This window comes from Drosophila arizonae, chromosome X, assembly GCF_054131065.1.
Source record: "Drosophila arizonae isolate 15081-1271.41 chromosome X, UAZ_ARI_1.0, whole genome shotgun sequence".
Classification (NCBI taxonomy): domain Eukaryota; kingdom Metazoa; phylum Arthropoda; class Insecta; order Diptera; family Drosophilidae; genus Drosophila; species Drosophila arizonae.
The window spans coordinates 30844510-30866585 of NC_142927.1; the positions used below are offsets into that span (position 1 = coordinate 30844510).

The 22076-nt window shown below is 36.3% G+C and overlaps 1 protein-coding gene and 1 long non-coding RNA gene across 28 annotated transcripts in view; one reads left to right on the forward strand and one right to left on the reverse strand.

The window, feature by feature from the left end:
* Positions 1 to 854: 854 nt before the first annotated feature.
* Positions 855 to 13696, reverse strand: LOC149268146 (uncharacterized). Its single transcript, XR_016271421.1, has 3 exons — positions 13520 to 13696; positions 12098 to 13425; positions 855 to 2178 (listed from the first exon to the last, which is right to left on the reverse strand). It is a non-coding gene; the product is annotated as an uncharacterized LOC149268146 (long non-coding RNA).
* Positions 13513 to 22076, forward strand: part of LOC149268147 (uncharacterized) — a 38634-nt gene continuing 30070 nt past the window's right edge. For 6 of the 27 annotated variants that reach the window (XR_016271405.1, XR_016271415.1, XR_016271420.1 and 3 more), the window contains exon 1: positions 14276 to 15878. Coding sequence is in view for 9 of the 27 variants with exons in the window: in XM_089476081.1 (XP_089332207.1) it covers positions 15845 to 15878 (34 nt within the window). In the remaining 18 variants the exon portion in view is untranslated. Of the gene's footprint in view, positions 13705 to 14275; positions 15879 to 15910; positions 18312 to 22076 lie in introns of those variants that run through there. The other 21 variants (XR_016271410.1, XM_089476078.1, XR_016271402.1 and 18 more) reach the window with 19 other exon arrangements.

Here is a 22076-nt window from a genome sequence, read left to right on the forward strand (position 1 = left end):
TTGGCCAAGTTCAATGTTCTCTCGTAGAGTTTGACGTAATTCTGCAAACGCCAATTGCCAATTTATTATTAGATAAAGGCTAAAACACAACGCAACGAATCTCTACTACATTGTTAAGAATAAAAGGGAAAAGAAAGCAGAAGTCTCTCGAAATTCGCGAAGGAAAATACAACTTTTCTTATTTCACATTTGTGAGTAGAAAATAAAATTGAAGAAATTTATTATTTTTTGGAGATTATGATTAATATAAAAATGAAAGCTAACTAACTACGTTAATTTAGTTAAGTGCAATCAATTTAACTTGAGAAGCGTATTTATTAATAGTATATGGGCATTTCTCCAGAAAGGTCAACCACAGCCAAAAAGTGCAAATTCAATGAATTCATGTTCTGATAACATTTTTATACCCATTTTCAATGGGAAATCAGGGTATAATGGTTTTGTTGAAATGTATGTAACAGGCAGAAGGAGGCGTGGCAGACCCCACAAAGTATATATATTCTTGATCAGGGTGACGAGCTGAGTCGATTTGACCCTATTTGAACCCGTCGATTTCAGAAGATATAAGAGCTACAGACTTCAATTTTTTTTTAATGTCCGTAATTACAGCGCGGATATCAGGTTTATCATTAAAAATCGATAACTCATCCCGATCTTTTTTTATCGATAAAAAACCTTATCATAAACCAGTTATAAAATTATATCTTCTACACCTTTATTGCTAGAGTCTCCAAATTTTCAATGTATGCTTATATGCAATTTATACAATTTGGTTTTTGTTAAAGTTTACCCCCCACCCCTATATTCACCCCCTCACCCTCACTTTTGTAAAAAGCGTATTTCAAATACTAGAGTCTTGTGCTTTGGTAATTATATGCATAACCATGTTACAATCATAATCTGAAAGTTTCATGAAGATCGTACGTCCACAAAAAAAGTTATTGAACAATTGACTTCTCATAGTAAGCGCTCACTGCCGCCCATGCGTGTTTATGCTTGTGTGTGTATATGTATGTAAATGTTTGTGTATGTGTGTGTGTATGTGTGTATGTGCGTGTTTCTTGTGTAAGCTGAAAGACGCGAAAAATTATTGAAATAGCTATTACTCCAAAGGTTCAGGGGATCTCGTAGTCGAGTAGTCTCGACTAGAGCTTTCTTACTTGTTTTTATATTCGTTTATTGACAATCTTTATAATACAAGTTGCAAGTTGCGTGGTGGCTAGGATAGTGCGCGATGCTTGCGGGACGGCCGTAAAGCATTGCTTCGCAAGCACTGTGCGCTACCTTAGCCTGGGACAGCTCGTCTTCTCATTCGCTCGACTCTGCGGAGCTCCATCATCACTGTGGCCGCGAAGGTGCTTGTTAGTTCCCAAGCTTCCTCCGATTCCAGCATGGCGTTGACAATGTTGTCCGCTCTGATGGAGCTGCCACTGCCTCTTCCAGACGACGCCTCTTCTCCAGGAACCGTCCACATTCGAAAAGAATGTGGTTGGCGTCTTCCACATGCCCTCGCTCGCACCAGGGGCACTCGTCAGATTCCTCGTGGCCAAAGCGCTTCAAATAGCTCCGAAAGCATCCATGTCCAGAGAGGATCTGCGTAAGGTAGAAGTTTACCTCGCCGTGTTTACGGTTGACCCATGGTTCAAGCTCCGGGATGAGCTTGTGCGTCCACCGCCCTTTAGCTGAGCTATTCCACTTTCTTTGCCATCGTGCAATGCTGTTCGCCCTGATAGCGTTGAGTCGCGCAGGCGCGTGCGAATTCCGCTCCACGGCTTCGGCGACCAAGTACTCCAATGGTACCATACCAGCTATGACGAACGCCGCGTCATCGGAGATAGTCCTGAAAGCGCAGTCTGTCGCGCAAATGCCCCGGCTGTAGCTCGGCGTTGCCATCGCCCATATTGGCGCAGCATAGAGGATGACGGACCTAATGACGCTCATTAGAAGGACACGTCGTTGCTGTTTAGGTCCCCGCGTGTTAAGCATAATTCTCGAGAGAGCTCTACAAGAATCAGCTGCCTTTTTATGCACATACTCTAAGTGCTCGCGGAAAGTTAATCTTGTGTCTATCATGACACCAAGATACTTTATCGCCCTCTTTGACGCAATGGTAACGCTGCCGATCTTTGTGTGTGTGTGTGTGTGTGTGTGTGTGCGTGTGCGTGTTTCTTGTGTAAGCTGAAAGACGCGAAAAGTTATTGAAATAGCTATTACTCCAAGGGTTCAGGGGATCTCGTAGTCGAGCAGTCTCGGCTAGAGCTTTCTTACTTGGTTTATAACTAATCGTTGAAAAATAATTCAAATTAATTTGAATTTAACTAATATAAAATAATTTTGCATTTATTCATAACACATCTCGAAATATTGACACACACAGCCGAACAAGTTCCAAAGTTCTGTTTTGAGCATTTATGTTGCACATTTTGTTTTTATTACTGTTCTTAAAGATAGACACTATGCAATGAAATATTATTTTTCAAATCTTCGTTTATGCTTAAAGAGTAAAAGAAAAATATAAAAGGTACGATGCAATTACTAAAAAATGTCTTATTCGTCACGTCACGTCACCTTCTACCCTGACTAAAACTAAAAAATAAAAAAAAAAAACTACTCAATATTTTTGAATCAAATAAAAAAGATTTTAAATGTGCCAATTTCTAATAACTTAAAATTATTTGTAATAAATTGTCTCAGGTTGAACTGTTCATTTAAAAAGTGACTTACATTTTTTGTAGCCTGCGAACCTCTTGGTTTTTTGTGATTATCTTGAAAACTAACATTTGCCTAAAATCAGATTTTGCACTAATTATAGAGCTAATCAAGAGCTCAAAGATTCACTAATCGTCAAAATAAAAATAATTTGGCATTCGTTTTTTTTTTAAATTCAAACACGTACGAATGTCACATTCGCCACTAGAGAATAGCCCATATATAAATGCATACAAATATGTAGTGCCTCAATATCGTAAGCAAAGCGAAACAATTTTTAGTATGCTTCATTTCTCAAATTTTCAATTGTACGAAAGAAGCAAAAACACCATATATGCCCACACAGGACCCCACAAACTCTCTCTCGCTCTCTTTATATTCGATCTATCTCCTTTCCTCTCTCTCTCTCTATTTTCTGGTGTTGTTAAAATGTATGTAACAGTTAGAAGGAGGACAAAGCGTGTGTATTCTTTATCAAAACAGTTTGTCCGTATGCTTTAACCCATCGATCTCAAAATTACATAAGTCGTTATCGAAAATTGGTTATAAAATCCTACATCTTTTGTTTATTTATTTATTTATTTATTTTTTTTTTTTTTTGTAGCCCACCCCCAGCTTTAAAACTTGCAAAAATCATCTTTCAAATTCTAGAGACTTGTGTCAATATACACAATAATGATATTATCACGTTCTGCAAGTTTTATAAAGATAATCCACCTACAAAAAGTTATTAAACAATTTAGTTCTCATAGTAAGCCTCCACTGCAACCCATGCGTGTTTGTGTATGTGCTGTATTTTGTGTAGCAGAAAAGGAGGTCAGAATTAATGGGATATCAGTTCTTTGAAAGGTGCAGTAACGATTAGAACTTTCTTACATGCTCTTTCACATAAGAAATATTTGATATAAATTCAATTCAAAATACTCGAATTTATGTCAAGCATTCATCTGATGTATCTCGCATTATCGTTATTTTTCTACAGTGATGTTTTCCACAGTATTGCCCATTAGCCGCTTTAGCACCGTTAATTTTGTTTTTTTTTTTCTGTGCAACATTTTTGTGATACAAATTGTTTTCAGTGTGCATTAGCACGCAATATTCACGAGCTGCCAGATCTTTTTGTAAACATGCGCCGATCTAATGGCAGCCGGAGAATGCCATTACCACGCCTAAAATTGCTCGTGGTGAGTCTTTATACATATGTGAACATTTATATATATTTTACATATATACATATATACACAGAATGTACATGCATAAATAAATACATGAATTCTGGCGCTCGTTTGCCAGATTTACAAATCATTTGCACAACTTTGTAACAAAATGAGACTCACTTCCGTGTTTGACTGTGCTTGTGTGTGTGCGTGTGAGTCGGCGTGTGTGTGCTACGCTTGGCTATGAATTAATTACACGTGCGAGACCTTTCACAACCTAACATTGATAAACATCGTTCATCGTTCATGCACTCGTCACTTCATAAAGCTGCATTAGTTATCCACATAGAGAATGAGAGAGAGTGAGAGAGACAGAGAGAGAGAGAGTTAGAGAGAGGGTGTGACAGAGAGAGTTAGAGAGAGAGCGAGAGAGAGAGAGGGAGGGAGATAGAGATGGAGAGAGAGAGGGGAAAAAAGAGAGAAAGTGAAGAGAGGGGGAAGAGAGAGAAGGAGAGAGAGGAAGACAGACAGAGAGAGGTAGAGAAAAAGGGAAGAGAGAGGGAATAGAGAGGGAATAGAGAGGGAATAGAGAAAAGGAAGTAGTCTTCTAACTAATCCATATCCAATTCACATTTTAACGCAAATTACAGAGAATATATTTGTGTATTTCACATGGAACTTCAGATATTACTTTACTAAATTCTCTCAATTTTAGCCATATATAATTACCATATATATTTACTCTATATAGCAAGAGTAACATTCTAGTTTATTCATTGGATGTAAATCCCTAGGCATTTAGTACTTGATATTGTAAGTATACATATTTGAATTGTCTTCAAATACCTATATAAATAGATTTTAGGAATATAAACAACTCGGATGGATGTAATTTTTAAATATTCGTCTAAAACTGTTAAATATATAGAAAGAAACTATGTATATGTATCAAACTCTCTACTAATAATTGTAGTATTAAATATTTATAAGTTTAGTTCATTTTTTATACATGATGATAAAAGCTGACAGCTAAGCCAACATACAAAAACATTTGAAATAAATAGTTTTAATAATATATGAAAATTATATATTAATTAAATTAAATTATATACAAATTTAGAGTTGATATTTCACTACTGTTTATACCCTGAACCCATTGAAAATGAGAAATTAGGGTATAATGGTTTTGTTAAATGTATGTAGCAGGCAGAAGGAGGCGTGGCAGACCCCATAAATTATATATATTCTTGATCAGGACGACGAGCTGAGTCGATTTAGCTCTGTCCGTTCGTCCGTCTGTCCGTATGTTTGAACGCGTCGATCTCAGAATATATAAGAGCTAGAGACTTGAAATTTTTTTTCCTGGGTCCTGGGTATAGAATAACTTGCCCCGTAATTTTGTTATCGGTTAAAAACATTATCGAAAGCCAGATCTTCTACATCTTTAAAACTAGAGTCTCAAAATTTTATATGTATACTTATATGCATTTTATACAATTTTGGCTTACTTACCTCCCACCCCTAACTCACCCCCTCACCATCACATTTGTAAGAGGTATATTTCAAATACTAGGGACTTGTGCTTTGGCAAATGCATGCATATCTATGTTATATTTAGAAGATCGTATGTCCACAAGAAAAGTTATTAAACAATAAAGCTCCCATAGTAAGCCAACACTGCAGTCAATGCGTGTTTATGCGTGCGTACATATGCCTGTGTGTGTGCTCATGTGCGAATAATTATTGAAATATCAGTTGCTCGAAGGGTTCAGAGGATCTCGTAGTCGGGCAGTCTCGACTAGAGCTTTCTTAATTGTTTTATATATAAGCATATCATTCATATGCTTATTTTCGTATTTTTAATATATTTGCATCATATCGAGAGTGAAATTCCGGAGTGCTCATTAAAATGTAATTAGGTAAGATTCCAGGTTTGAAGGTTTCAAATTTATATATATAACTAAGACATTGACTATATGAAAATGGGTTTATTATAAGCATTAAAGTGCTAAGAATACTAAGACCAAATCCAATTATGTCTAAGGATACATTTCCCATTTGGGAACTATCATAATGCTCTAGAGCAGACCAGCACTTGCAACATTCAAAGTATTCATTTAAAAGCTATTCAGTTTCAGCTGTTGGCCGACGACCGCTACGCTAATCGGTAATCTTATTTATGGACTTTTGGCTACGCTTGACGATTGTATTGAAAACTGGGTCACACGCGTTTGGCTAGGACCCTCATTGGCAGAAACAGATACAGATAGAGATAAATAGATATAGAGATAAAGAGAAAGAGAGAAAGAAAAGCAAAAGAGAGAGAGAGAGAGATAGGCACAGTCAGTCAGTCACGTCCACCTTGGCAGACAATGTGCGTCAGCTCACTTTGGTACAGAAATCGATCTGCTTGATGCGTGAACTATGCCAAATGCGTGGGCCAGCCGTGCCATCTGTTAGATGATACATATAGAGCATCCTATAATGTATAGACAGATCATATAATGACAGAATTTGAGCGACGCTACATACTATCAGTCGCCCACCCCTTTGCTCGCTCGAATCGCTTTTGGCCCGCTTCAACGGGGCGTATGTGCAATGTTTGTCTGCTTGTATTTCTATAAAAATGTGTATAGATATGAATGTGTGCGTATGAGTTTGTGTATGTATGTACACAAGCATATCATTTGAATTGGCAACGATAACAAAACATGAATAATAATTCTCGCCTATAGCAATTTGTTGCGATTTTCTGCCTAACAACAGAGGCCTACACTCCGATTCGCATAATCTGCTGCGCTATATAAAAAAAATATACATATATACAAATATACATATATATATATATATATATATATATATATATATATATATATATATATATACATGTATTTGTGTAATTAGCTGCATGGCATGCGTATAATTCGATCGCCGAGCGGAACGAGCTGATAAAGTAAATAATATAGAAGTACGAAAAAAAGGACAGCAATTAATCCTCATCGAATGACGAATTCTGAATACTCTATCGCTTATAAAAATATGTACGAGTGCTGCAATTGCAGGGGCTTACAAGTTAATGGCTGTTTCATTTCAGTCTCTGACGCAACTGCTATTATGCAACCAGGAAATGTTTTATCAGATGAAGAAACCGGCAACTAAAGCGATGAGGTAAATAAATATTTCATCAGTGTAGATAAATGTTAGGCACAGCCATCTGTATTAGACATTTCGTATTATAGTTCTTACACATACTTCATTTCTCAGATTCTTAATAAGTCCAGACTATTGGCTAATTATATATAGACCCTGTTAAAGTTAATGTCACTCTCATAAAATATATAGTAAATTCCTGATCATTATCAATAGACGAACCCCTTGGAATCATTATCGAAGTCGGACACTCCCGACTCAAACACTCTTGTGGTTCTATTGAGCCACTTGCCTTTAGCATTGTATATACGAATATATGTATGTTTAAAATTTCAAGACATTGCCCAAAACCAAAACACTCATTTCACTTTCGTGAATGAGTATAAAAACCAACTGGAATATAGACTAGTATATACCCTCGCCTGTTCCCAATCGTGCAATGCAAGATTCAATTTAAATTTGTAGATTAAATTAAGATAGCAAAGTCCAAAATACAGCATTCACTATTTCAATTACAAATCGATGCCTATATATGTGCACCCATTAGTCTCTGAACCCTGCCATCTGATATTCGAAATTATGAGAATTTTTTGTTGAATATTTTATTAGTAGTGGGACTAACCTTCATATTGTTTAAATATGTGGAGGCTTCAGGGTATCTCCTAGTCGAGAAGTCTCGACTATAGCCTTCTTACTTGGCATACCCTGAACCCATTTTCAATGGGAAATCAGGGAATAATGTGCCAAATCGGGCTTAGTTATGTGTACGCCTCGTTTTCATGATTTTGTGCATTGCATTCGTAGTTTTTTTTTTTTTTTGTACTTTAAAAGAATTTAATGCAAAGTCGCCTTAAAGCTCATACTATCCAAGTGCCACGTTGCCAACGCACAGGGTATAATGCTAAAAGAAGCATTACGTCACAGAAGCAACAGGCGTATGAACTGATAGGAAGACAATCTCTGTAGTTGCCGCCCTAGACGACAGCGTATGAATAATAAAATATAAATATAGAAAAATTAATAAATAGAGAATCAGCACATTTTTTGTGTTTTAAAAAGGCAATTACAACAAACGAGTCGAGTTTGAAAATCTTCAAAAATAATCTCTCAATTTATGGGAATTTCAATAGCGAAATTCCTGGCCAAATGTTCCCTGGGTCCATGAGTCTCTGGCGTTTCAACAAATCAATTAGCCGTCGCCGTTAATAGATCAAAATGCTATGTGTGAAAATGGAAAAGATTCGACCACTGAAACAGCCGACCTTGATCTCTAACTTTTTACACACACGCATGCACACGCACACCCGCCCTGACAGCCGTTTAAATCAGCACGAACTGCGCAATTTGGCATTGGGGTGCATGTGCCACACTGACAGCCACTTGAGGCACTATCGTCGCTAGCTGATTTCGCGATCACAGCCATATGCATGCATGTGTATGTGTATAGTATTTGGCGCCAAAGAGCTTATCATTTTTCGCTATCAGAAAGTACCATTCAATATGACTTATTAAAAACTAAGCACCGCCCGATTAAACAGTTAATTGTTCAGGGCCATCCCAGAGAAGGCATTCACAATCGCCTATACATACTATGCATACATATTTATACACCAGCTATACACTACTAATATCTATCCTATGATTGTATCCTAAGTTTAGCGGATATTCTAATTAGGAGCTCAAGAGAATGCATCTGCTCCGAAAATATCTATGGGAGTGGACACCGGCTGTACTGAAGAATTTTTAAAATATTTCTTTGTACGGACCTTTGACTTGATTGTTACACATGTCAGTAGATTACAACTATGGTCGGCATATGCTAAGTGTGTGTTCTATTCAATCAGCGGGAATGCCACTATTAATTTTTCATCAATTTTCTAATCAGCAGCGCACACTTCAAAATATTTACGCAAGCAGCTCAGTTAGCTTCTCAAAACGATCCCGCCCGCCTACCACCGCATACGAGCCCTATCAACCGGGTAGGCAATCAGACTGTCTTCTCAATTATCATGTCTAGATCACTTTATAATATTTCAGATACACACACACACACACATGAATGTAAAGTCACTTATGTAGATTTTGCGTAAGGCAAATTGGCTCGCAAAGGTGCGTATGAATGCGGTACGTGTAATTAAGTTAGATAGCTCTAGTCGAGACTGCTCGACTACGAGATCCCCTGAACCCTTAGAGCAATATCTCGCACACAGGCACACACACGCACACACACGCACACACACGCATACACACACACACACAACACACAACTTGTGCTAAGGCACAAGTCTCTAGTATTTGAAATACGTCTTTTACAAATATGTGGATGAGGCGGGGGATATAGTGCTGGGGGGTAAATTTGAACAAAAACCGAAATTGTATAAAATGCATATAAATATAAGTCTACATTTAAAATTTGGAGACTGTAGCTCTAAAGATGTAGGACATATAATTTTATACCTGATTTTCGATAAGGTTTGTAATATCCGATATCCGCGCTGTAAATACGGGCATTTAAAAAAAATTTGAAGTCTCTAGCTCTTATATCTTCTGAAATAGACGCGTTCATACATACGAACAGACGGACGGACATACAGACGGACAGGGCCAAATAAACTCAGCTTGTTGCCCTGATCAAGAATATATATACTTTGTGGGATCTGCCACGCCTCCTTCTGCCTTTTACACACATTTCAACAAAACCATTATACCCTGATTTCCCATTTTCCATGGGTTCATGGTATAAAAAGGAGTAATTATCGATTTTCTGGAAACTCCATCGACAGCTCTAGCCTTTTAATCATACGGATAGAAGGACAGGTAACTCGGCGCTGATCAATAATATATACATATCTATACATTATATGGAGTGGCTTGCCTCGATCTATCAGCTACATACATTTTAAGAAAACCATTATACCATGATTTCTCATTTTAGGCTTAGAGTATAAAAAAACGTCGTACTGATAACTCAACTCATTAAGTAACTATTTACAATATAGACCTGGCTCCCCAAGCCGCGTAGCGAAATAGTTTTAAATAGTTTCTCTATCACAAAAGTTATTAAGTAACTTGAGTGTGTTTGCGAAATGCGCATGAAGAAAGTGCCACACGCGTGTACGCACGCATACACACAGACACAAGCGCACGCACACGCATTAGGTTGATAAGAAATCGAAATAGTACAGAGCACCTTTGGTTGGCAACAGGCGGGAACCGAGTAGAATTAGTTCTGTTCTCAAAGATAGCTTCATAGCTACAGCAGGCACTGAGAGATCAGCAAAACGAATTACTCGATGGAAAGACGTATCTATTTCCTGATATATTAGATTGCCTTATATAAGAAATCGTAGATAACTATCTTTTAGTCAAGAGGGCCTGATTACAAGACATCCTTAATTCACGTCGTCAAATAGAATTGAATTGAATTGGTATTACAATTTGATAATTGTCCATTTAAGTGCACTAGATAAAAAAAAAAAAAAAAAAAAAAATCCGATGAATTTAAGACGAATACTGATAAGCATTATTTGATATATTAAATAAAAAACGGATGGAATATCGCTATTTTTCGATATTATAGATATTAAAATAATATGAATAATTTTAGCGGCAAACGAACAAGTAAATCGATATTCATCTTACTTTACATATGTTATATAGGTATGTCGACAATTCTCGACATAGAAATAATAAGATGTATAATATAACTCGTTCTAAATATGATATCAGAACACAAAAGAATTAAGTAGCAAATCGACATTTATCGACATTATAAAAAATCGAGACTCAATCATTGCCTCCGCCTCTAATTTGATACCCTCTTAATGCATTATCAATGTGTGCTTGGTTCATAAATATATTATTCCATTTTGCTTTAATCAAGCAACATACATACATATGTATGTATGCATATACATACTTATAGCACTTCTATTTCCATTGCTCCGCAATGTTAAATTGTATAATGCTTTTATGTGTCGGGGTATGTCGCTCGACTGTATTCTAAACGCAACTAGCCATAAGACCAGTTTTCGTAATATATTTATCAATATTTAATGTTGGTCCAAAATAGAGTGATGATAACTCTCTAGAGTATTACGCTTAGGATATAATAATGATCGAATCACTTCGGTCGCTGCTCTTGGAATGTCTGGAATATTGCTCATTGGGTATTCCAATTACTGAGTATCCAGTGGCTCCGTTTTCGCAAAACATACATATTATCTAGAAAACGTGAGCTCAGCTTTTGGGTATGCCATCGACATACATTATAAACATATTCAAGATTCGACGAGCAGCGAGCAAATTCCATTCCGAATGACATTTGACAACAAGTGTTTATTTTGTCCTCAGCTGTTTTGCGTGGACGTTTGTTTTCAGTGTAGGTCTCTAAGTAATTGAAAGAAAATTGCAATGATGTTATTTATCTATAGAAAGGCATTCCATTGCCGTTCCAATTCATACATATGAAACCAACATTTTAAAGCAATGCCATACAAAGTTGGTTATTGACAAGCAGAATCTGAATGCGAAAGATATGTAAAGCTATCACACTTTCAAATATGTTGGGCCTTATCTGATCTATAATTGATATAATTTAAAATCCTCAGCTTTCAAAATTCTGCTCAAATTGTATTGCTAAAATTTGACTTAACTAGTCAATATTACGATAGTCTTTGGTTTTTTACCAGCCTCAAGTACTTGAAGTGCGCGTTAAATTTATGTGCAGAAAGCGCTTGTTATCAGAATGAACGAAGTGTTATATATACATATATATATATATATATATATATATATATATATATATATATATATATATATATATATATATATATATATATATATATATATATATATTGCCAGGCTTTGCCCCGCCAAGATATAGACAGCGTTTTACACAGCGTTCATTCCAGCTAGTCAGTGATGCAGTGAGTACTGGCAATTTGAGTTAGTTAATATCTAGCAAAGGTAGATGTCTAGTGAGAGCAGATAAAAGAGAAATGTTCACTGTTCGAAATATACCACAGAAGAATGTTGCTATCCAACCCCACTCCAAAAGTTTGAGCTGTTAATTTACTTACTTTTTCCCCTCTCCTCTATTTTATTGTGTCACACGACAACATACCTACTAGAAGGTATCGCATGATAACCAAATGCAGACTCGTGCTGATATTGTGAACGGAGTGATAGTCGTCGCGCCGTGTACCTTATCAAGTGAGCAACAGCTTTGAAAAAAGTAAAAAAAAAAGAAACCTAATCAAAGAAAAGTTGACCCAATTTTGATAACAATAATTTGCAAAAACTTATAAAATGAAACAAAAACGAAATAAAAAAAGACTCCAAGTTCGGCCAGCGAAGCTATTAAAAAATGTGACTGCTGTAATCGAAATTTAACCTAATTAAAATTAATTGCGCTGTTGTTGGTGGTGGTGCTTCAGTTGTTGCTGTGGTCCCACAATGACGTCCACACGTTATTTGACAGGTTCAGCCAAACACTTGACCTCCGTTGGGCTGATAAGAAGCAAATTCTCTGATTTCGAAAGTCGTTTGAATTGTTGCTGTCTCTGCTGCTGGAGCGGCACAGTGTGCAGGGAGATTAGCTGAGATTAGCAGAGTGATACAAAGGTAATTGCATGCCATTGATAGCCAAGTACCTGACCTGTCACTAGATGCCCGAACATCGTCCTACAGCTATCGACGCCGGGTCTAATGTACAGCTCCACAATCATCCCAAATTATGGCGTTAGTAATTAATTTTATTCAAATTCTCTAGAAAAGTCTTCGGTTCTATAGGTAATCAATTTGATAAAAATACAGAACTCAATATTAACAGAAATATTGAAACACATTTGAAAATGGTTCCACCAATTTAAATTTAATTTAAGGCCTTTACACTAAGGGCCTCCTCTGAGAGGCCTTAAATGCGAAGTTTCTTTAAATCTATTTAGTCTAATTAATAAATATTAAGATTCTGATTATGAGTATGAATACACAGTTTTACCTGAAGAGAATAAAATATGAAAATGAATGAAGTGAATTCCCTATGCGAATTGCATGCTATTATACTCTGAACTCATTGTAAATGGGAAACCAGGGTATAATGGTTTTGTTGAAATGTATTTAACAGGCAGAAGGAGGCGTGACAGACCCCACAAAGTATTCATATTCTTGATCAGGGCGACGAGCTGAGTCGATATAGCCATGTCCGTCTGTCCGATTTCTTACTTGTTTTGTTGCTGGTTTTGTCGGACAGTTGGCTTTAATCGATACAAAGTTCAATAGATGTTGAGCACGTGTGGAACCTTGCACCCATTCGCCTCCCCTCCTGGGTTTATTGATATTCAAACTGCCAGCACAATGACTTCCTCTTCTTCCTAGGTGGGGCAATCACAATTTCAATTGCAATTGTCTGTTAATGTAATAGTAGCTGTTATCTGATAGATTGTGTGAGATAATCCCCCTTTCGGTTGCGAGAACTGATTGGGATTCCGAGAAGCCTATACCTGTGCTGTCAGTTCCCTAGCAAGCTTACGTAGGAAATAGCTGAGCTCTTAGCTATGCCGTTTCACATTGTGAATCGTTTTGCTTGTTCGCGATTATCGTGAATAGTTAAAAGTTGGCGCCAGACTATTTCTATATTTCCGCGAACTAGGGAAATATACGAAACCCTCGCGCACACATGTAAGTAGTACGTAGACATCTATGCATACATACATACATACATATATGTATCAAGTTTTGTTGCCAGTTATGGCTCACACGCTCTACATCTACAGACGAGCTGTAAATTATTGCCTATTCATAAATTCGCAAAGCCTCGCTTTATGAATAACGAACTAAATGACAAACGAAAGTAAAAAAATATATGTACATGTATGTATATAGTATTAAAAAAAAAAACTTTTGTAGAGTAAAAGTAATGTTCGAATTATATTTACCCTATGGAAATTAGAATACATCTTTAAACAAGTAAAAAAGCTCTAGTCGAGACTGCCCGACTACGAGATCCCCTGACCCTTTCGAGCAACTGATACGCACGCACGCATAAACACGCATTGCATGCAGCGGTGGTTTACTATGGGATCTTAATTGTTCAATGACTTTTCTTGTGGATGAGCTTTGTTCATGGAACTTTTAAATTACGATTATAACATGGACATGCATGCATTTACCAAAGCACAAGTATTTCAAATACGCCTTTTACAAATATGTGGGTGAATATAGGGGGGGGGGGGGGGGGGGGGGGGGGTAAACTTTAACAAAAATCGAAATTGTATAAAATACATACATATACATATGTAAGTCTACATTTAAAGGAGTAGGAGATATAATTAAATAACTAGCTTTCGATAAGGTTTGAATCGATAATAAAATATCGGGAGTAGTTATCGATATTTAGAGAAAAACTCGATATGCGCGTGATATACACGGACCTGCCCATCCCTCCGTCAGTCCGTCCGTTCGAGCGCCTAGATCTCAAAAGATATAAGATATAGAGACTTGAAATCTTCCACCCAAACTCGTGTATACGCAGCACAAGTTTATCATATTTTTTCGATTACTCATCCGATTTTCTTTTATCGAGAAGAATCGATAAATTGACTTCGTTTTTTCAGGGTAATTCGAACACTATTAGATCTGGATTTTTCAGATTTACTGTAATTTACAGATTTTTGATACCACGACCCTTCGCCCCCAATTTGTAAAACGCGCATTTCAAGTACTAGAGATTATGCACATTTGAACATTATAATCACGTTCTGAAAGTTTCATGAAGATAGTCTCACTACAAGGGAAATTGTACAGTTAATGGGTACCTACATATATACGTATGTAAATATGTATGTACATATATGTATCAAACGACAGATCTTGACTACCTTTATAGTTCTCAAGGTACGATTATAAGTTTGGATAGTAATAGGTGATTATGTATATACTTGTATGCTGTAATACAGCATTTAAGTTCATACGACTAAAATTTCCACTTAGTTCGCGATATCAGTTTTAAGCTATTCAGATCTGAACTTAACTGTAATGTCTTAGAGATACTATACCCAATAGCTAATTAAAAACTCCAAGAATCTTGATTCACTGTGCCAAATTTATGCTATAAATTAAAAGTTTCAGGCAGTAGAGAGACCATAGCAAATAGAGTTCAACATGCTTTGTTCACTATAATATCTCTACTACCTGAATCTTTTGATTTGCCATATTAAATATTATGTACAGCTAATGTCATAGAGATCTATCGTATCGTGTGGGTCAAATATCTTTATATGTATGTCTGTATATAAGAAGTCTTTTGAGTCGGGCGTGAGAGTTAAACTTTTTTATTGCCGTAGTCGGTGTTGTTTATATTATCTTTCTGTTTTCCTTCTCATTTTCATTTTCCTTTTCTCTTTGTTTGTATGGTTTATTTTTATTTTTTTTGCCTTTTTTGCACTCTTCGCATTTTACCTGTTTTCTGATATTTCGCTGTATTTACTTATTAGCAAATGTTTACCCAAAACCTTGAAATTGAAATATGAACTTGACTTTGGCGTCTGTTTCAGCTTCAGTTTTTGTTGTTGTCTAGTTGTGTAGAATGAGAGATACAATACAACAACAACAACAAACAACAGCAGCAGCGAGAACGAGCTGCCTATTATAAGTCAAAGGCTATTGTTGGCAAATTGCAAATTTACTTTTCTATTTCAAGTGGCAGTAAATGAAAATTAAATTTGATTAGTCGAATCGATGATGCACTCTCTCTCACTTTCTTTCTCTCTCTCACTCTCTTTCTCTCTCTCTCTCTCTTCAAATGAGGAAAATTGCCTGAAAAGTGGATGGACATCAAATGTTATTTATTATCGAAATGCGGTAAGTGTCGATTTCATATTTGAATGCATATGCAAAGTCCGTAAACTAACCGAGTTTTGTATAGTATATATGTTACATACATAAATGTTATTATACATAAATCTGCTGTCATCTAATAGATTTTACTGAGACTCAAATACTTTACTAATATTATGTACGAATACATCGACAGGGTTATACAAAGTGTAAATACGAAGATCAATCGCAACTAAAGTTGAGTATTTCCAGCCTTGGTAAAATCAATAGAGACAAGGATAAGCCCACACTAACTTACATATATGTATGTACAATAGCGAATATTTCTATATTTCCCCCACTGTTGCCTGATAAGTGTTATCATGAGTGTTTATGCTCAACCAAATCCGCTCAGTGTTCCAGATATTTGCATAGAAATAGGGCGCTTTATAAACACGTATGGCAACTGCAGCTGCGGGTTTGCCGGTTTCCCATTAGCATAATAATAAACAAGATCAAGAATGTAGCTCAATGCTGCTATCTCCGACTCTGACAGGTACTCTATATTTTATATATGTTCTATGTACTCTAAATACCCTATTCGCCCCATATACTCTATATATTAGCTAAATGAGTATCCCCGGTAGCATTTTGGCAACAGGGTATACGATATGCAAAGTCGAATTGTTGCATTTCGCAAATGCAGTGAGTAGCATAGAGTAACTGTACTTGGGTTTTTATCACAACTCTGCCAATTACTGCAAGTACATGCGGAAGGCTATTTCAAGCGGGGGCTGAGCAGCGGGCATATTACCATATGTACATATATCCATATGTACGTTCCGATCGCTACGAGTCACCCAGCGAGCGGCTCGCGGTTACCGATTGGATTGTGGAGAGGGTGAGTGGGGAGTGGAGAGTTGGCATTAGTGAATCGTGTGTACTCCACAAATTCTAACAATGAATGCCACGTGCAGTGCTAATTAAAAATCCACAAGCCCCATTGATGCGAAACCGCAGACCAGAGAGACCGGCAGCAGCAACAGCGATGGGGATAGCGAGAGTTCTTTGCGCTTTCACTTATCAGCAGACGGCAGTAGGCAGCCAGCGGCGACAGCTAAATAGTCTATTTTGGGGCCAGGTGGCAACATTAGGTCGTGTCCTCTCTTCCGTATGTATGGAAATTTCAAATATGATTGAAGTGGGGTATCACAGTTTCCCTCGATCACATGTCGAAATTTGGTATTTGCGGTTTTCAAATAACATTTACAAATATGATAATTTTTTTTTTATACCCTGAACCCATTGAAAATGTGAAATCAGGCTATAATGGCTGTGTTGAAATGTATGTAACAGGCAGAAGGAGGCGTGGCAGACCCCATAAAGTATATATATTCTTGATCAGGGCGACGAGCTGAGTCGATTTGGCCCTGTCCGTCCGTCCGTCTGTCCGTATGTATGAACGCGTCGATTTCAGAAGATATAAGCGCTAGAGACTTCAAATATATTTTTTTTAATGTCCGTATTTACAGCGCGGATATCTAGTTTATCACTAAAAATCATAACTCATCCCGTTCTTTTTGTTATCAATAAAAACTTTATCGAAAATCAGTTATACAATTATATCTCCTACATCTTTCAAGATAGAGTCTCCAAATGTATACTTTATACACTTCATACAATTTCGTTTTTTTTTATTTACCCCCCTCCTCTATATCCATCCCTTCACCCACATATTTGAAAAAGTCGTATTTCAAATACAAGACTTGTGCTTTGGCAAATCTGAAAGTTTCATGAAAATCGTATGTCCACAAAAAAAGTTATTAAACGATTAAGTTCTCATAGTATGCGCACACTACAGCCTAAGCGTGTTTATGTGTGAGTGCTTGTGTGTGTGTGTGTATGTATGTGTGTGCGTGTTTCTTGTGTAAGCAGAAAGACGCGAAAAATGATTGAAATAGCTATCGCTCGAAGGGTTCAGGGGATCTCGTAGTCGAGCAGTCTCGATTAGAGCTTTCTTACTTGTTTTTTTATACGTATTTAACAGAGCATAAGATATTATAAAGCGATGAAGTAAGTTATATACCATAGCATAAGCTTGAGAGAATAATTGAGTTGGTATGGAGTACAGGGCATCTACTCGTCTAGCTCTCTGCTGTCTTTTTGTTTCGGTATCTTCGCTCGAGCTTGGAATTTATTTTTGGGCCATTACATAAAATGCAAATGGCAGTGATTGAAATTTCACTCGCCTTTGCCACGCCGACTGACCACCCGGGATTACGCGATGTCTACCCTATTTACTTGCCTAAAAGCTAAGCTAGTGTTCCCGCACTGAAACGCTGATAAAGCAATCCAAAATCAGCCAGAAGCGCGCATTGATGTCCACGGATTTCAAATGAACAAAGAGAAAACTGACGAATCCACGTCAAAAGAACTCGAAATACCCTGGCAGCTAATGGGCTTGAAATTGAGCTTGAGGTACATAAGTAACTGAAGTATGGAAAATAATTATGCTTTATTTTCATATCATTTATAATATATTTGCTAAAGAAAAAATGTATTGTATTTATTTAAACTACGACTTTGAACAGTAAATATCCACGGCAACTGCAGCAAAAAAAAAAAAAAAAAAAAAAAAAAAAAAAAAAAAAAAAAAACATATTAGAGCTAATTAATTTTAAAAAAATATATACATATATATATCAAAATATATTTAGAGTGCGACGGGGAGAGGGAGAGTATCCATAAGGCATACGATTGTAAACAAAGCAAAACAGGCAAATAAATAATAGCAAAAGAAATACATTAAACAACAAGCTCGATAAGTAAACAGAGGAATATCTACTAGACGATGCATATCAAATATCGGAATCAGACTTAGACTCCCAATTGAAATCGGAGGCAGCAGCTGAAACTGAAATCTAGTTCAATTGTTATAGGCTGGCAGAAACAATTTCAAGGAAAGCACTCCATCTGTAAATGAAGTTGTTTATAGATTGATTGAGGAACAAGTATCAACAAAATATTGCTGGCCGGGGACCACACACTGAGCTAAAAATTGGACTGCCGCTAAAAGCTAACCTTAACTAGTTTACGCCCTTATCTATGTTCAGCTATTTTATGCGCTTTTCTATATGATATTTCAATCATTTCCGGATAGAGATGAAGATAGAGAGAATTCTACAAAAATAGTGTCTAGAGTGTATTATGTCTCCATAAAAATCATATTATATACATATATGTACCACAGATGTTCGATTCAAATAGAAACATTTCAAAGCTATCCAAAAAGATCAAACAAAAAACTTGAGAGACTAGCACTCAGATAGAATTCCGTTACATGTAATATATATATGTTATATTATATGTGCAATTACATTTCATATAGGAAATACTTTTATACATTAAGATAAAGCTAATTTAGCTCTAATTATCTACATACATACATGCACATGCCTAACTCAAGAAATCAGGAATTTACAATCACAAGCACATATGATAAGGGGAATCTACAATATGTAGGTCTTCTAAATGCTAAATCGATGTATATTTTACAAGGTATTCAATATTCAAGTCACATATGTTACAGGTAGGCTATGTAGCATTATTATTGTTATTATTGAGCAGAATCAGGATTTTGCAAACAGAAAACAAGCAGAAGCAGAGGGTCTCTTTCGAGTCGGCCACTCTTACTTGTACTCTTACTTGTTCAGTTTACTTATCCCCATTATATACTCAATTTGGCCCCTGACCACTGGCTCACGTTTTACACGAAACGCACATCATACGCGACATAAGCAACAGCTTCGGGTATACTTTTGTCTGTCCGCCTGCCTGACTGTCCATCTGTTGTCTGAAAATTTTGTTATCGTAAAGAGTCTTTACATCATTTCCATTACAAAGTTTCAACTTTTACAAGATTTGAATAAAGTTTAATGAAAATTTTTCGCTCAATGATAAAGTTACGCTTTTAAGAAAAAAGAAGGAATATGTGTATCAGTAATGTACTATATACATTTATAAATAATCTAATCAGCCACTATCTGCATAGTTTTTATACCCCGAACCCATTGAACATGAGAAATCAGGGTATAATGGTTTCGTTGAAATGTATGTAACAGGCAGAAGGAGGCGTGGCAGACCCCACAAAGCATATATATTCTTGATCAGGGCGATGAGCTGAGACGATTTAGCCCTGTCCGTCCGTCCGACCGGCCGTTTGTCAGTATGTACGAACGCGCTGGTCTCAGAAGATATGAGAGCTAAAAACTTGAAAAATTTTTTTAAATATCTGTATATATAGCACAGATATCAAGGTAATCTTCAAATATCGATAACTGATCTCACTATTTTTATCGATAGAAAAGGTTATCGACAATCAGTTATAAAATTATATTTCCTACATATAATAAATTTTAGATGTAGTTTCATATGTACTTTGTAGATTCTCGATTTTTGTTATAATTCACTCTCCAACTTTATATCCAACCCCTCACCCTCAAATTTTGAAAAGGACGTATCTCAAATCCTAGAGACTTGTGCTTTGGCAACTTCGAGTATTTCAATGTTATAGTCACGATCCAATTTCATGAAGATAGTCCAACCACAAGAAAAGTTATTAATCAATAAAATTCCCATAGTAAGCTGCAGTGACCCCAAGCGTGTGTGTGTGCGTGTGTTGTGTAAGCAGATAGTCGTGAAAAATGATTGAAATAACTATTGCTCGAAGGGTTCAGGGGATCTCGTAGTCGAGCAGTCTCGACTAGAGCTTTCTTACTTGTTCTGTAGCATTATTGTTTGCTATAAATATTATATGCATAGGTAAAATCTACGTTTGTAAGGTCTCTCTCTATATATATAGAGGTATAAATATGTTTGTATACACACATATGTGAATATTTATATATAGCACACTGATTATACGCCTGTCTTGGCAACTGATGTATACTCCAAGAATATTTATAGAGAGAGTATATTATAGAGGAAAGTGCATAGGTACACATATATACAAATAGTCGGAATTCATTGAGTTGTTTTTTAGTTCCGGCATATTTAGAATATACATATCCATATACATATTCTACAGAGATTACATCTTGGTATACTAATTGTAAGTGCTATAAGCTACAGGGTATATTGCCATAATCGAAGTAAATTTTCAGTGTCTGAATTTTCGAATGCGTTTTCAATTTCAAGATCGTGAACTTCACAAAACAAAAACCAAATGAAAGACGTGTCGCACATGAATTAAGACACAACTAGGGAAGGCGGGGCGAGATAAAAAGGGATGTTAACATGTTTCTGGGGCTGGACAGTGTAAGTGCTGTCTGCCAGCCGACTTTAAAAATTAACGTAATAAATAATCATAAAATATGCATAAATGTCAAATTATAAATTTTAGGCAATTCGCCCTATATCACTTTTATGAGTCGAAACATTTTAGTCTCTAACTGTGTATGCCTGTGCGTGTTTTTGTTTGTAACAAACAGCTGACACCATAGCCCGAAAATGATATGGCTCTCGGCTCCTTTGACCCAACTACCCAATACCCAATACAAATTTTTGATAAATTCAAACTTAGAATTGCTATTTCAATATTAAATTAACTTTTAACTTATTTATTCATATGTATTAAAAAAAAAAAAAAAAAAAAAAAAAAGAAAACGTAAGAAAACAAGCAAGAAAGCTGTAGTCGAAACTGCCCGACTATGAGATCCCCTGAATTCTTTGAGCAACTGGTATTTCAATAATTATCCGCACATGTGTGATCAAGAATATATATATTTTGTAGGGTCTGCCACGCTTCGTTCTGCCAGTTACATACATTTAACAAAACCATTATACCCTGATTTACCATTGAAAATGGGTTCAGGGTATAGTAACAAAAACTAAAAAACTCATAAATGCAATGGCACAGCTTATTTGACCCATTAGTTTTTTTCAACAAAAATTTTTAAATGATGGCTAGATATTTTACATTTAATATTTTGTATGAACCCTACAACCTTAAGTCTTGCAGGCATTGAAGCCAACAATTTTTGTTGTTGTTTCGGACCGGATTTTCCCCCATTCTTCGACTAATGCCGTTTTTAAATGGTTTTTGTTGGAAATATTTCGGGACCCGTTACTCCTGTCTAAAATAGCCCACAAATTTTCAATGCTCTGCCTCGTAACATAACCGAAAAGATTGTGCAGATCTTGCTCTGAGCGGCACTCTTTGTTGTATTTTGAATCAGTTTTGGT